Source organism: Perca fluviatilis, chromosome 10, assembly GCF_010015445.1.
Source record: "Perca fluviatilis chromosome 10, GENO_Pfluv_1.0, whole genome shotgun sequence".
Taxonomy (NCBI): Eukaryota; Metazoa; Chordata; class Actinopteri; order Perciformes; family Percidae; genus Perca; species Perca fluviatilis.
Genome location: NC_053121.1, coordinates 34,275,310 through 34,287,682, shown reverse-complemented (window position 1 = coordinate 34,287,682; position 12,373 = coordinate 34,275,310). Strand labels below are relative to the sequence as shown.

The 12,373-nt window shown below is 38.7% G+C and overlaps 1 protein-coding gene across 1 annotated transcript in view; it reads right to left on the bottom strand.

Moving 5' to 3' along the window:
* Positions 1-3,145: 3,145 nt before the first annotated feature.
* fat2 (FAT atypical cadherin 2) overlaps positions 3,146-12,373 on the bottom strand; it is a 130,927-nt gene continuing 121,699 nt past the window's right edge. Inside the window, exon 29 of the mRNA XM_039813545.1 lies at positions 3,146-5,158. Within this exon, the coding sequence (XP_039669479.1) occupies positions 4,659-5,158 (500 nt within the window). The 3' untranslated portion in view covers positions 3,146-4,658. The remainder of the gene's footprint in view (positions 5,159-12,373) is intronic.

Below are 12,373 nucleotides of genomic sequence, written 5' to 3'. Positions count from 1 at the left end.
ATACTATAGTATGACTTTTTTTTTATTGTCTGAAGATGGTCCAGTACCGAAACGTTGCTTATTATTATTAAAACTTCATATTTTTGCAGGAAATTTTCTTTGGGACATACTATACTATGACTTATTTATGCCTTTTTTTTTACATACTATACAACTTTTTTTCCCGACATACTATACTAGGACTTAATTTCGACATACTAAAGTATGAACTTTTAGACTATATTTCAACATACCATTGTATGACTTTTTATGACGTTTTTTGACATACATACTATGACTTTTTTTTTTTACAGACTATGCTATGACTTTTTATGACTTTGTATTCGACATACTATACTATGACTTGTTTTACTTATTTTTTTGTTAAAGATTATTTTTGGGGCATTTTTGACAGCTGAAGACATGAAAGAAAAAAAAAAAAAATGACATGCAGCAAAGGGCTGCAGGGCGGATTTGAACCCAGGCCCACTGCGTCGAGGAATAAACCTCTATATATGGGCGCCCGCTCTACCATCTGAGCTACCAGGGAGCTCTATACTGTGACTTTTTATGACTTCTTTTCGACATACTATACTATGAATCTTTATGACTTTTCTCTACATCCTACAGTATGACTTCATTTCGATATACTATACTGTGACCTTTTATGACTATTTTCAACATACAGCTATTACAGCGTATTACTTTTTTATGAGTTCTTTGACATACTATGCTATGACTTTTTTTTCGAGATACTATACTATGACTTTTTATGATATACTATACTACGACTTTTTTCTACATACTATAACACGACTTTTTTAATGACTTTTTCCGACACACTATGCCTTTTTTATGATTTTTTTTGACATACTTTTTATGACTTTTACATGGTATAGCATCTTTCCATTCATTCTGATGGCGTACGTTTTTGTCTTTAAGGAAATTGACAATAGTGGGTGTGCACAGTTGCTTAACCCTATCAGTCCCAGCTTCTTCCCAGTAACTTACATTATTTTGTTTTATATTTTTATCTCTGTAAAGCACTTTGGTAACCTTGTTGTTTGCTTAAATTGTGCTATATAAATAAAGCGGATTGGATTGGATTGGAATATGTCACCTTCTTACATCACTGATGTTAAATTCAAATTACCCGTGATTTCCTCTGATAACACAAATCCTGTCTGGAGAAAGCTTATTTATTTTTTTACTTCTTTCCCAACAATGAAAAAACCCACAGTGTGTGTTTGTGTGTGTGTGTGTGTGTTTGTTGTTATGCTGAGAACACAAAGCAGCAAGAATCAATGTTCTTAGAAGATTATCTTTATTCATATTCTCTTTACAATATTGAAAAAAAAATGGAAAGACAGTATCTTAATAAAATCTCTCACAGAGAAACAACAGGGCAAAACATGGGGAGGCCCATATTGATAAAAAAAACAAAAAACTTTTATGAATGAAAACAAATGTACCTTACATTCAAGTGAGTCATATTCGGCACAAACAACAACAGCAACACACATATACAGACTCTATGTACAACACAATACCTGTACACTATAAAGGTCTTTTTTGTACAGATATAGTACAGATATATTTTTTTCTTTCGGAAACAGCAATCATATATAAACCAGACAGAAATTAAATTAACCCACAGCATACAACAACGATTGCATTAAAACTGCTGGGAGGATTTAGTTACGCATTCTCAGATTTCACAAAATAAGAGATGGCGATGACACTGACCTAACAAATGAGGATTTATTTGGGAACAGCAGGAATGTAGTTACTCAAATGAAAATGTTGTGGGTATATTTTGGCGATTATAACAGCCTGGTTAAGATTAGCTATTGGTTATGATGTAACACTTTCCCTGCTCTACAAAAATTCTCAATTCTTGCGTAGGAAATTGCCTTACAATGACTGAAACAACAAAAAGTAGCAAAAATACACGGTCAAATCTATGATGAAGGAAGTTTGATTTAGCACTCATTAAGGCCCATAATATTCATTCAGGATATTCAATTCAAAAGACTTATCTGTTATTGTCTCAACACTGCCTACTGTGAGAGACATTAGTAGTTTTTAAAATTAATTCATTTTTAATTCGTTTTTTTCTTTTAGTCTTCCTTTTTCGGAACTAGTGCCAAAACTCAGCAAGACAGCAGTAAAAACAGCAGTGATTAAATATGTATTAATATTTGCAAAGTGTGTGCTTTGAGTTAGCCCCACTGCACACACTTGGGATGATAGAAATGAATGACAGTTACAGAAAAAAAAATAATTTTTCTCTGTGACTGACCTAACTAACATATTTAACCCCGTCTGTATCACCCTGATGTTTGTTCACACGTTACAACAAAAGCCTTTTTCTAAAACAGGCAGTGCCCTTGTGTCTTGTTTATCTCCCCAGCCTCCAGGACCTGTGTCAAAATCCAGTTAGTATGATTTTACATGCATCATCTGCATCCCTGACGCGTTTACAAGGAGGCAGCATGAGAAAACACTGTCTACACACATTCGCCGAAATCCAAACAGCTGATTTGTCTTTTAGATGTGGCCTTCTATCTGCCTTGACCTGACAGAGGTTAAGCGTTGTTTAGACAGCATAGTAGCCTGCTGATCTTGGTTGTGATAGCAACTGAAGACATGAATAAATCTGATTTAAACGTCATGTATGAATACAAAGAATAGACTGCTGAGCGGCCAAATGGAAATGTCAATTTATACATAATGCATGTGGCTTTAGGTAGAGTGCTAACGTATATATATATATATATTAAACCTGAATAATTTACACAGAATGTGCGTTTGTTTGATCTACTAAAAGAGACAAACCATGGCTTCCACAGTAGGTTTCTTTCAGTGAGTTCAGATAAGAAGAAAACACTGAGAAATCCATTCATTTTCTTTTAGAAATACCTTAAAGGAATTTTCGAAGCAAGTTGTCGTTGCGGTTTGTAATTTCTCAATTTTATAGACTCAATGACTTATCAGTTAAATAAGAGTTTAGTTGTTTTTCTTTTCTTTTAGGAATTATCATTTTCCAACAACTATTGTTTAAAAAAACATTTTCAAGCAAACATGCCAAACAATTTCTAGTTCCACCTTAAGCAGCATTTGTTGTTGCTCTAAGTTCTTTTTAAAAGAAATGTTCAGGAAGTCATTTTGTCTGAAGTGATATTTAATTGTGAATATTGTGGCTCTTAACAGTTGATTTTGCTGCTCGGGCTAAACATGGACTATACAATTCAGTACAAAACATTTACTTTGTAATATGTTGCTTAATGCACAACAAACTCTTGACCGAAACAAGCATTTCTTCCATCTGAGCCTTGCACCATTTAAAATGGTTGCATAGGCATTTTTGTATGGCTCTTCTTTAACTACTCCACATTAAGTGTTGGCTTTATCACACTGCAGAGCTGAACTTGATCACAAACACCAACGTCTCCTCCAAAGAAAATACTGTAATCTAGTTCACGCTTATTAAAATCCAAGACGAGATGCTTTCACATTCAAAATCGACAGAATGTACTGTAATGATAACTAGCATTGATACTAGTAACACTCAGAGTTAAAATACATCAACTTCACGACTAACCTCACTTTGTGTTCATGGCTTCTTATCTTTTTTTTTTTTAATGAGGATCCAGCCCCCTTCATTGTAACAGACAGCGAGATTAAACAACAGCAACGGTAAACAGATTAAAGAGTTCACTGAAATGTTTATCCTGCATGAAATGTGCTTAATGTCTTTTTTAATACCTATAGAGTTGAAATAGTGGGCCAACATTAGACACACATTAAACCTGCGTTTTTTCCGACATTTCTTGCAGTGCTTTTATGATAAAAGAAATTCCACGTAAACACAAACACACCACAGAATGTGGACATGATAAACACTGTTTAGCTTTCATACAGTGCAACACTCACCAAATCTATTTATCAGGATTTCATTATATGTCTGAATGTCACATTGGCCACTGCCATGACAACTGTGTTTTCCTCATGCCTGCTGTCTCCCATTTAATCACATCATTCGATGCATAGCATGTATACCATTATCAGTGTTTGGTAGAGCTGAAATTGATGTTTTTAGAGTGGCTGGCTTGTTCGAGAAGTGAAATGCAAGGGAAATGCAGTTGTGTGATGTTTAGAAAGCAGAGTCCTCTTCTGAGAGTCAGATTCTCTCATGTTAAGCTTAAAAAAAGTCTTGAGTTTTGCCTTATTTTGACAAAGAAACAGTCCACAGTCAAGTCAGTAATACGCTTCACAAATTCACAACCCTCACAAGTTAACGAGTGCTCTCGGTGGCATCTCTTAGACGTCGGGGGTGAACTGCTGCTGAACTCTCTGTGCGGAATTAACCGAGGAGCACTGAATTACCCCCGTCTAGTCTGGCACAGTAGGACTACACTACTTTGAAAACACATGAAAGACATCTGAACGGTTCACACGGCACTTTCTTCTGTGAAAAAAAAAGGACTCAGATCTCACAGTGAGAGAGTGCTGCTCTGCTGTTTCAAAGAGTCCTATCTGAGAGCTGTCCTTGCACACAAAGCTGCCTTAGAATGGAGTTGCACAACACAGTGGCAAGTACTTGCACTGTTTAGGTTCCCATATGAAACTGAAATTGCCACAAAAAAGCATGTAGGCTTCGAACCCAAACTGGGGTCTTAAAACATCACCTCCTCACAGCTCCCGTAATCGCTCTCCACCATGCTGGATGCTTCGTAGCTGCTTGGGTTCCGCCCTGCTGGTCTCGTTTGAGGCTCGGCGGGGTTGGGCGCCGGCGATGGGCTGGCCTGCTCTGCGTACGACGGCATAGCCACGCTCAGACGCATGCTGAGTCTCTTGTAGCCTCCCGAGACGTTGTCCAGGCTGCGGGCGTGCTGGGTGGGGTAGTAGCTGATGGCGGTGTACTCGTTGGGGCACTGGGAGCTGGGAAGAGGAAGCCCGTCGGGACCCAGGAAGTCGTCCAGATTCTGGTTGCTGTAGCAGGGCGGTAAGGGAGCGCGGCGGTCACATCGATCCAGTGGAAACGGGAAGCCGCCGAATCGAGAGTTCCGTCGCGAGTCCATGGTGGAGGTGGTGGAGTAGGCGTCCTCTACGATGTCAAACTGGGGGAACTCCTGGACGGCTGGGGGGCCGTAGTAGTTGGGGTCTGCTGGATAGACTGGTGAGAGAGCACAGACATGGAAAACATCAGAATCATTCATCGTGATACGTTCTTTAGATCCACTAGTTGGTCATCAATTGCTATGACCCAACAGATTATAGGGTATTATAATGTAGTGCTGACCGATTAGTCAATTTACCGTTTAATCTATCTACAGAAATTTGAGTAATTTATTAAGCAAAAATGTGAAACCTTTGCCAGTTCCAGCTTCTCAAATGTGAGAATTAGCTGCTTATGTCACTGTAAAATGAGTTTCTTTGCGTTACTGACTGCCGGTTGAACAAAACAAGCTAGGTGTCACTTTGGCTATGGGAAACTGCATAGGACATTTTTCAATTTTTTTTTACATTTTATAGACTGAGCAATTAATTGCTAGCCTGGGTGAACCCTGACGAACTTCCGGCAAATTTGAGATTAGCTCTGCAAGTCAGTCTGGCCAAGAGCCCATTCAAACCCATTTTCAATTTTTCCAAATCGAGGCACCAATCACAACCGTTGCTTTACACGATGACGATAGCTCAGCGACGGCGAGCAGCTTTTTGTTTACATTCAACATGACGGCTACCGAAGCACAGCAACCCGTTGATGCCGCTGCTACGTCACCCGGATCGTTGGTCTGATTGGTTGAAGGACTATCCAATCGCGCCCAGAGGCATTTGAGCGGTGTCCGTTGGTGACGCCCCTTTGGAAATGGGATGTGAATGAAGCTTGCCCAGACCCACTCTCAGTTACAACTGAGAAGGGTCTGGTGTCAACCAGGCTAATTAATTGCTAAATCTAACTATACAATGATCTTGCAGTACTAAGATCATAATAAACAAATGCTAAATAGGACAAAGGGGTTCATCAATAATTGGCATTTGCAGGCAATATAAAATGGAATGTCATTTTTTGCATTAACACAAAAAATATCAAGCAGTAGTTTTTTTTTTAGAATTGTGACAGACTTTGTACAACTACTATTATCAGAGCACTTTTGTCTATTATCAGCCAACATATTCCAGCCCGGTCTCATGGAAGTTCGTGTAAATGTGACGTTATTTGAATCTATTGATACGTGTTCACGGAGACGTTTTTGTTGTTTTTTACGTGGTGGACAACACGAAAATGTGAACTAATGTATTTCAATGGGAAGCATATTTCGTGTCCACAGCACGAAATTGTAGGGAGTAATATAAAAAGCCGAAAATCCGCGTAGAGAGGTTGGTCGGGGTGGTGGATGGGTCAAACAACATAGGACTTTCACCCGGGCGAGCGGGGATCGCGTCCCGTTTGCGGCGCTTTGTTTCCCGGGGATGGCGTCCCTGCGTGTGGCGTTTTGTCCCGTGTGTTACTGTGGCGCGTCTCCCGGCGTTTAAGGCGCCCTTTCCCGGCGTTTAAGGCCCTTCCCCCGGCGTTTTAAGCGCCCTTTCCCGGCGTTTAAAGGCCTTTCCCCATAAGTTTTTCCTAAACCCAACCTCCGCCATCCCGTTATTGTGGGCGTCCCCCAGCGGGTCACTCTGCGGGCCTCCCAGCTTATGGAGCAAGTCGACACCCTTCAGAGTGAGAAGTTTACCACTTAGTTTAAATTGCTGCCATATGAGTGACATCAACCCACAGACTGAAATAAACTACTCTCATCAACATTTATTGTCAACGAAAGATAAATACTAAAAAAAGACTGCGACAGTTGTTGCTGTGCGGGGTGTGCATGACGGATATGATGCAAGTCTGAGGTTTTAAGACAGCTTTGGATATTTGCATATTAAATCCTTCACTGTGGATTTGCAGAGGTGTCAGTTTCATTAGTGGAGAAGGAGGGGAGATGTCTAAAGAAAGCTCATGGCCTAAAGTCACCACATTTACTTTAATATTTTAGATAAATGACTGATCCAGACTTAAAAGTAGAATAATCCAAGGATCAACAGAATTATAATAAACTAATATTAAGACAATGAAAGGACAACCTTGATGATAAGCTCCTGTGAATTTTTCTACATCCCTGTGTCTGCTCATAACACTTTATCACTTAAATATTTCCCCGAATATAATCTCAAGCTAAATCCCCAACCTTGATAAAAGCCTACTTATCACGTCCATTTTATTGTGCTAATAAGAATTTACACCCAGTGGAGTGCCTTGGTAGCCAAGTAGTTACAGCGCCCGCCATATAACCATAACGCCCAGAGGTAGATTCCGGCCTTGGGACCTTTGTTGCATGTCATACCCTCCCCTCTCTTTTCCCTATGTCTACACTGTCCTCAGTCAAATAAAGGCTAAATGCCAAAGGAACTGTATTTTGTAAAAAAAAAAAAAAAAGTTACACCCTGTAGACTTATAAAATCACATTAAGTCAGATATAGTCAGTTCTGCATGGCCTGGGTATGCATAAAATATTCACTTGCACTTTAACTATTACAACATCTTAATAACTTGTACTTCATGTTTCAAGAAAATGGCTATAATCTGTGTTGTATGGCTGTGTTTTGTTGCTTGCATGGCTTCATGTACTAATTATGGATGCTGATGATGTTTATCTGTTGATGTCTTGCTGCTTCCTGTCGCTCTGCATGGCTTCTTGAGAAAGCATATTTCTCTTGCTGTCTTCGTGGTGTCTTATTGACTTCTGTTATTTTAACCTGTACTAATGTCTTGCCGTTTCCTGGTGCTCTGGTCTCCAAACATCCTAGTCTCGCATTGCCAGACCTTCCTCCACAGCATTGCAAAGGAAGGTCTGGCTAGTCCACACAACACTGTGGATGGGAGAAAAACATGCTCTGGTTTATTGGCATTTCTTTAAACCAATCACAATAGTCTTTGGCGGTATTAAGTGCCGGACAGAGCAACGGTGCCTCTGCAAAATCAAAGAATTTACAATTTTTTTTATCCTTTTAAATGTTTTTGCCGCTTTGTTACCTTTTTTTTGCCTTATTGAAGGGTTGCTTTTTTTGACAGTTTTTTGACAAGAGTTTTTCTCGCCTTTTTTATGAAATAAAAAAATTCGAAGTCTTTGGCACTTTTTTCTAAGTTTTTGGTGCTTTTTCGGACATTTGTTGCCTGTTGATGTTTTTGTCTCTTTTTCGACCATATTTTTTATGTTTTTTTTTTTTGTTTTTTTTAAATACATGCAGACATGTCCTCCCTAGATAGTTGGAGATGTCAACCTTCCCAATGTTGACCCCAAAGTTACGCCCTTGGCTCTCTTTATGAAAGCTTTTACGTTCATTGAAGAAAATTGCATTAGCTATCGTGGCTTATAAGACCCCCCTACATTGTTGTTATTGATATTATTATAAAAGTATAACAGTGATAACAATAATGTAATAATTATAATGAACAAAAGATCCAAAGTGTCCTACAGTGTCGCAGCTTAGCTCACACTGTTTGACAGACAGGAAACACCCTGCAGCGATGAGCACTTAGCAGACGAGATGGGAGGCAAAATCTGAAAATATAAATTTGCTTTCTTGAGGATGATTACCACTTCAAATTCCTGCCCTTCATCCCCAAATTCTCAAAGTAACAAGGCGGAGGCATTATGCAGTTTGTTCAAACAAACAAAAAGCCTCCTGCTGTCGCTTGAACTACTGAGAATACTCAACAGACTCCTAGCTGCTTGTGCTGTGAGACAGAGAGAGAACATGAGACACAGTAGCAGAGAGAGAGAGACTGGAAACAAAATGAAGAGAGCTAAATTGGTTACCTTGCACATTTTGGGAGAGAAACAATCAGGGAAAGAAGGACTGAAAAGACAGAGCGAGTGAAAGAGAGATAAAGGTCAAAGGGAGACATGGATAGATAAGGGGGAAGGCAAAAGAGAAAAACAGAATAGATGAGAGGGAAAAGGAGGGAGACAAAGTGAAAGAGAAAGAGACAAGTATTTGCACAATGATCATGTTTCAAGGCTTAAGAAATGAAAAAGTAACAGCAACTTTAAATCTCCCTCTGTCGACCTAATAGACATCAAAGGGATTTGGCATTGCTTGATAATTATTCAATGAATAGTTAGGAACAAGAGCTGTTTCTTTTCTTAGGCTGGAAAGAGCAGGGAACTTTGATCACTGACGCAGGCTGAAAATGGTTGATAAAAAAAAAAGTCAGATTTTTACAGTGAGTATAACATAGGGTGTTTTACGGTGGCCGGGAAGTGCAATGCAACATTACAAAGAATGAAACACTTTTACAAAGCTCAAGACAAATTTACATTTTGGAAAACAAATTTACATTTTAGAAAACAAATTAACATTTTGGAAAACAAAATAACATTTTAGAAAACAAATTTACATTTTGGAAAACAAAATAACATTTTAGAAAACAAATTTACATTTTGGAAAACAAAATTACATTTTAGAAAACAAATTTACATTTTAGAAAACAAATTTACATTTTAGAAAACAAATTTACATTTTGGAAAACAAAATAACATTTTAGAAAACAAATTTACATTTCGGAAAACAAAATTACATTTTAGAAAACAAATTTACATTTTAGAAAACAAATTTACATTTTAGAAAACAAATTTACATTTTGGAAAACAAATTAACAAGATGCAAAACACTTTTACAAGTCCCGAAACAAATTTACAAATGACAGATTCTTCACGGAAAGGGAATGTACCACATACCGGAAGTGATGAGGTGTTGCTGGTGAGCGCAGGCAATTTGTGTTGTTGTGAGTGAGTATATGGCGTGAATGAAGTTTATGGTGACTTTACGTGTGGTCGGTGTTTGGAGTTTTTATATGACGCGGACCTGACGGAAACATTTGAAAAACGGGAACGTATCGACAGCCGGGGCGCGGATCGGAGCTACAGCAGGGGGGCGCGGCGAGTCCGTCTGCAGCTGCAGGACCTGGAGCTCACTGCCCATTCCTGGGAGCCAAAACGACACCACGCAGCTGGAGACCCAGGCCGCTATTGCGGGCCCGCGCTGGAAGGAAGGGAAGCCCGGAGAATCAGATCCAGGACTTGGCGGAGCGGACTGTGCCAAACCTGCTGAAGTTTAAATCACAGGTTTCCTAAAGGGAGTCTGGCGGGACTCGGACTGTGGATGACGAACCATGACTTTAAGTCTCGTTAAATGAATAACTACATGCAGAAATAAATGAATCATTAGTGGGGGAGTGAGCCTGGACATTTCAGTCTGTTTAAACTTCACTTTGAAGCAGAACCTCTTAGTTCAGAAGGGTGAAGTTTCCGTTTGTACTCATATCTATGAACTGATTATAATAAATATTCTTTGTATTAACACATTAATTAGTCTCTTTGTCTTTTTGTTTAAAAAAACTAGAACATCGCATGAGATTTTGACGATTTATAGTGATTTTATTTCCGTTAGACCTTTGCCTACATTGACGCTGATGCATTAAGGACGGCCCATAGACAGTATATAAGGGCGTGTCCCCCTGTTCCAAGATGGCGGCTCTATTGACGCATTCGATCCATAACTGCCGTAGTCAAGGCGACATGTATACAACCCCTCATCACTTCCGGTATGTGGTACATTCCCTTTCCGTGAAGAATCTGTCATTTGTAAATTTGTTTCAGGACTGGTAAAAGTGTTTTGCATCTTGTTAATTTGTTTTCTAAAATGTAAATTTGTTTTCTAAAATGTAAATTTGTTTTCCAAAATGTAAATTTGTTTTCTAAAATGTAAATTTGTTTTCCAAAATGTTATTTTGTTTTCCAAAATGTAAATTTGTTTTCTAAAATGTAAATTTGTTTTCCAAAATGTTAATTTGTTTTCTAAAATGTAAATTTGTTTTCCAAAATGTAAATTTGTTTTCTAAAATGTAAATTTGTTTTCCAAAATGTTAATTTGTTTTCTAAAATGTAAATTTGTTTTCCAAAATGTAAATTTGTCTCAAGCTTTGTAAAAGTGTTTCATTCTTTGTAATGTTGCATTGCACTTCCCGGCCACCGTAGTGTTTGCTATATCTCCTCTTCTGCAGTCTGTGACTCTTATATATATAACCCTATATCCTGAAAATCATGTTGACATACTGCTAATTTGCAACAGCAAATATGTTTTAAAAGAAACTCATGCCACCGGCATAAAAAAAAAAAATTGGATCAACGTTTTTCATGAATGCACCTGCCAAGTCGCAAAATGTTCATACTGAGCGTAGTCTCGCATTGCCAGACCTTCCTCCACAGCACTGCGGAGGAGGGTCTGGCTAGTAGGGCTGTCACGATTCTCCAAATCCTCGATTCGATTATATTTTTGATTCTAAGGTCACGGTTTGTTTTAAAGCACAGGTTGCTATGCCATTTTTAGACTAGACTTGTATGTAATATATTATCTGACCTTTGTTCGCAATGTATATCCTCGGGAAGGAACTTGTTTTGGTGGAACACGTGTACGTTTAAAAGTTGATTTAGTCGTGCGACAGAAAACTCAGATTGCACAGATAGTCTAGCTAGCTGTCTGGATTTACCCTGCAGAGATCTGAGGAGCAGTTAACCATAGTCCTCACAAATCCACCGCAGTTTAAAATGCCAACACAAAGACAGAGGAAGGTGACGGACATCCGGCGGAATTTCCAGCAGCACCTGAACAATCCCGAAAGTGGAACGTCGTGGATATAGACTATACTGAGTGCAACTGAAAAACATTCACTGACAATATCTTTATTTGCTTTTGCTAGAATATCAGCTCGTGGCAACTAATGCATGATGAATGTGTCCACAGTGATCGGCATTGTATTAAATCTGAACTGATCCTGGGGCGCCTGGATAGCTCATCTGGTAGAGCTCTCTCTCCCCTTTCACATCTTCAGCTGTCCTATATAATAAAGGCCTAAAATGCCCCAAAAAATTATCTTAAAAAAAAAATTATAATAATAATCTGAACCGATCCTTTAAATCTTTGTAGGCTCAAACAACAGACATCAAGGGGCGCGTTCAGCTCAGATTCAAAGGTTGTTATTACCACACTTTGAACTGTTCAAAATATACTTTTAGAACAAAAGCTGTTCTTTTTCTAAAGGTGCAGCGAACAAAGTCTCGGATCCCCACCGCGGGCTGCAACAAGGAAAATAAATGGCAGATTGTTGACTTAAAGATGTATTACACCAAACTGAGCTCTCCTTTGAGGTAACGTTTCATCTGAAGCTTAAGTCCAAGTGGGAATGTAATGCCTCTGGAAATGAATTTAAGGCCTCATGAAATTTGGATCAAATAATCTACTATGCAAATATAATTGTTTGTATATTCAAAGGCTTTTGCCTGTGAAA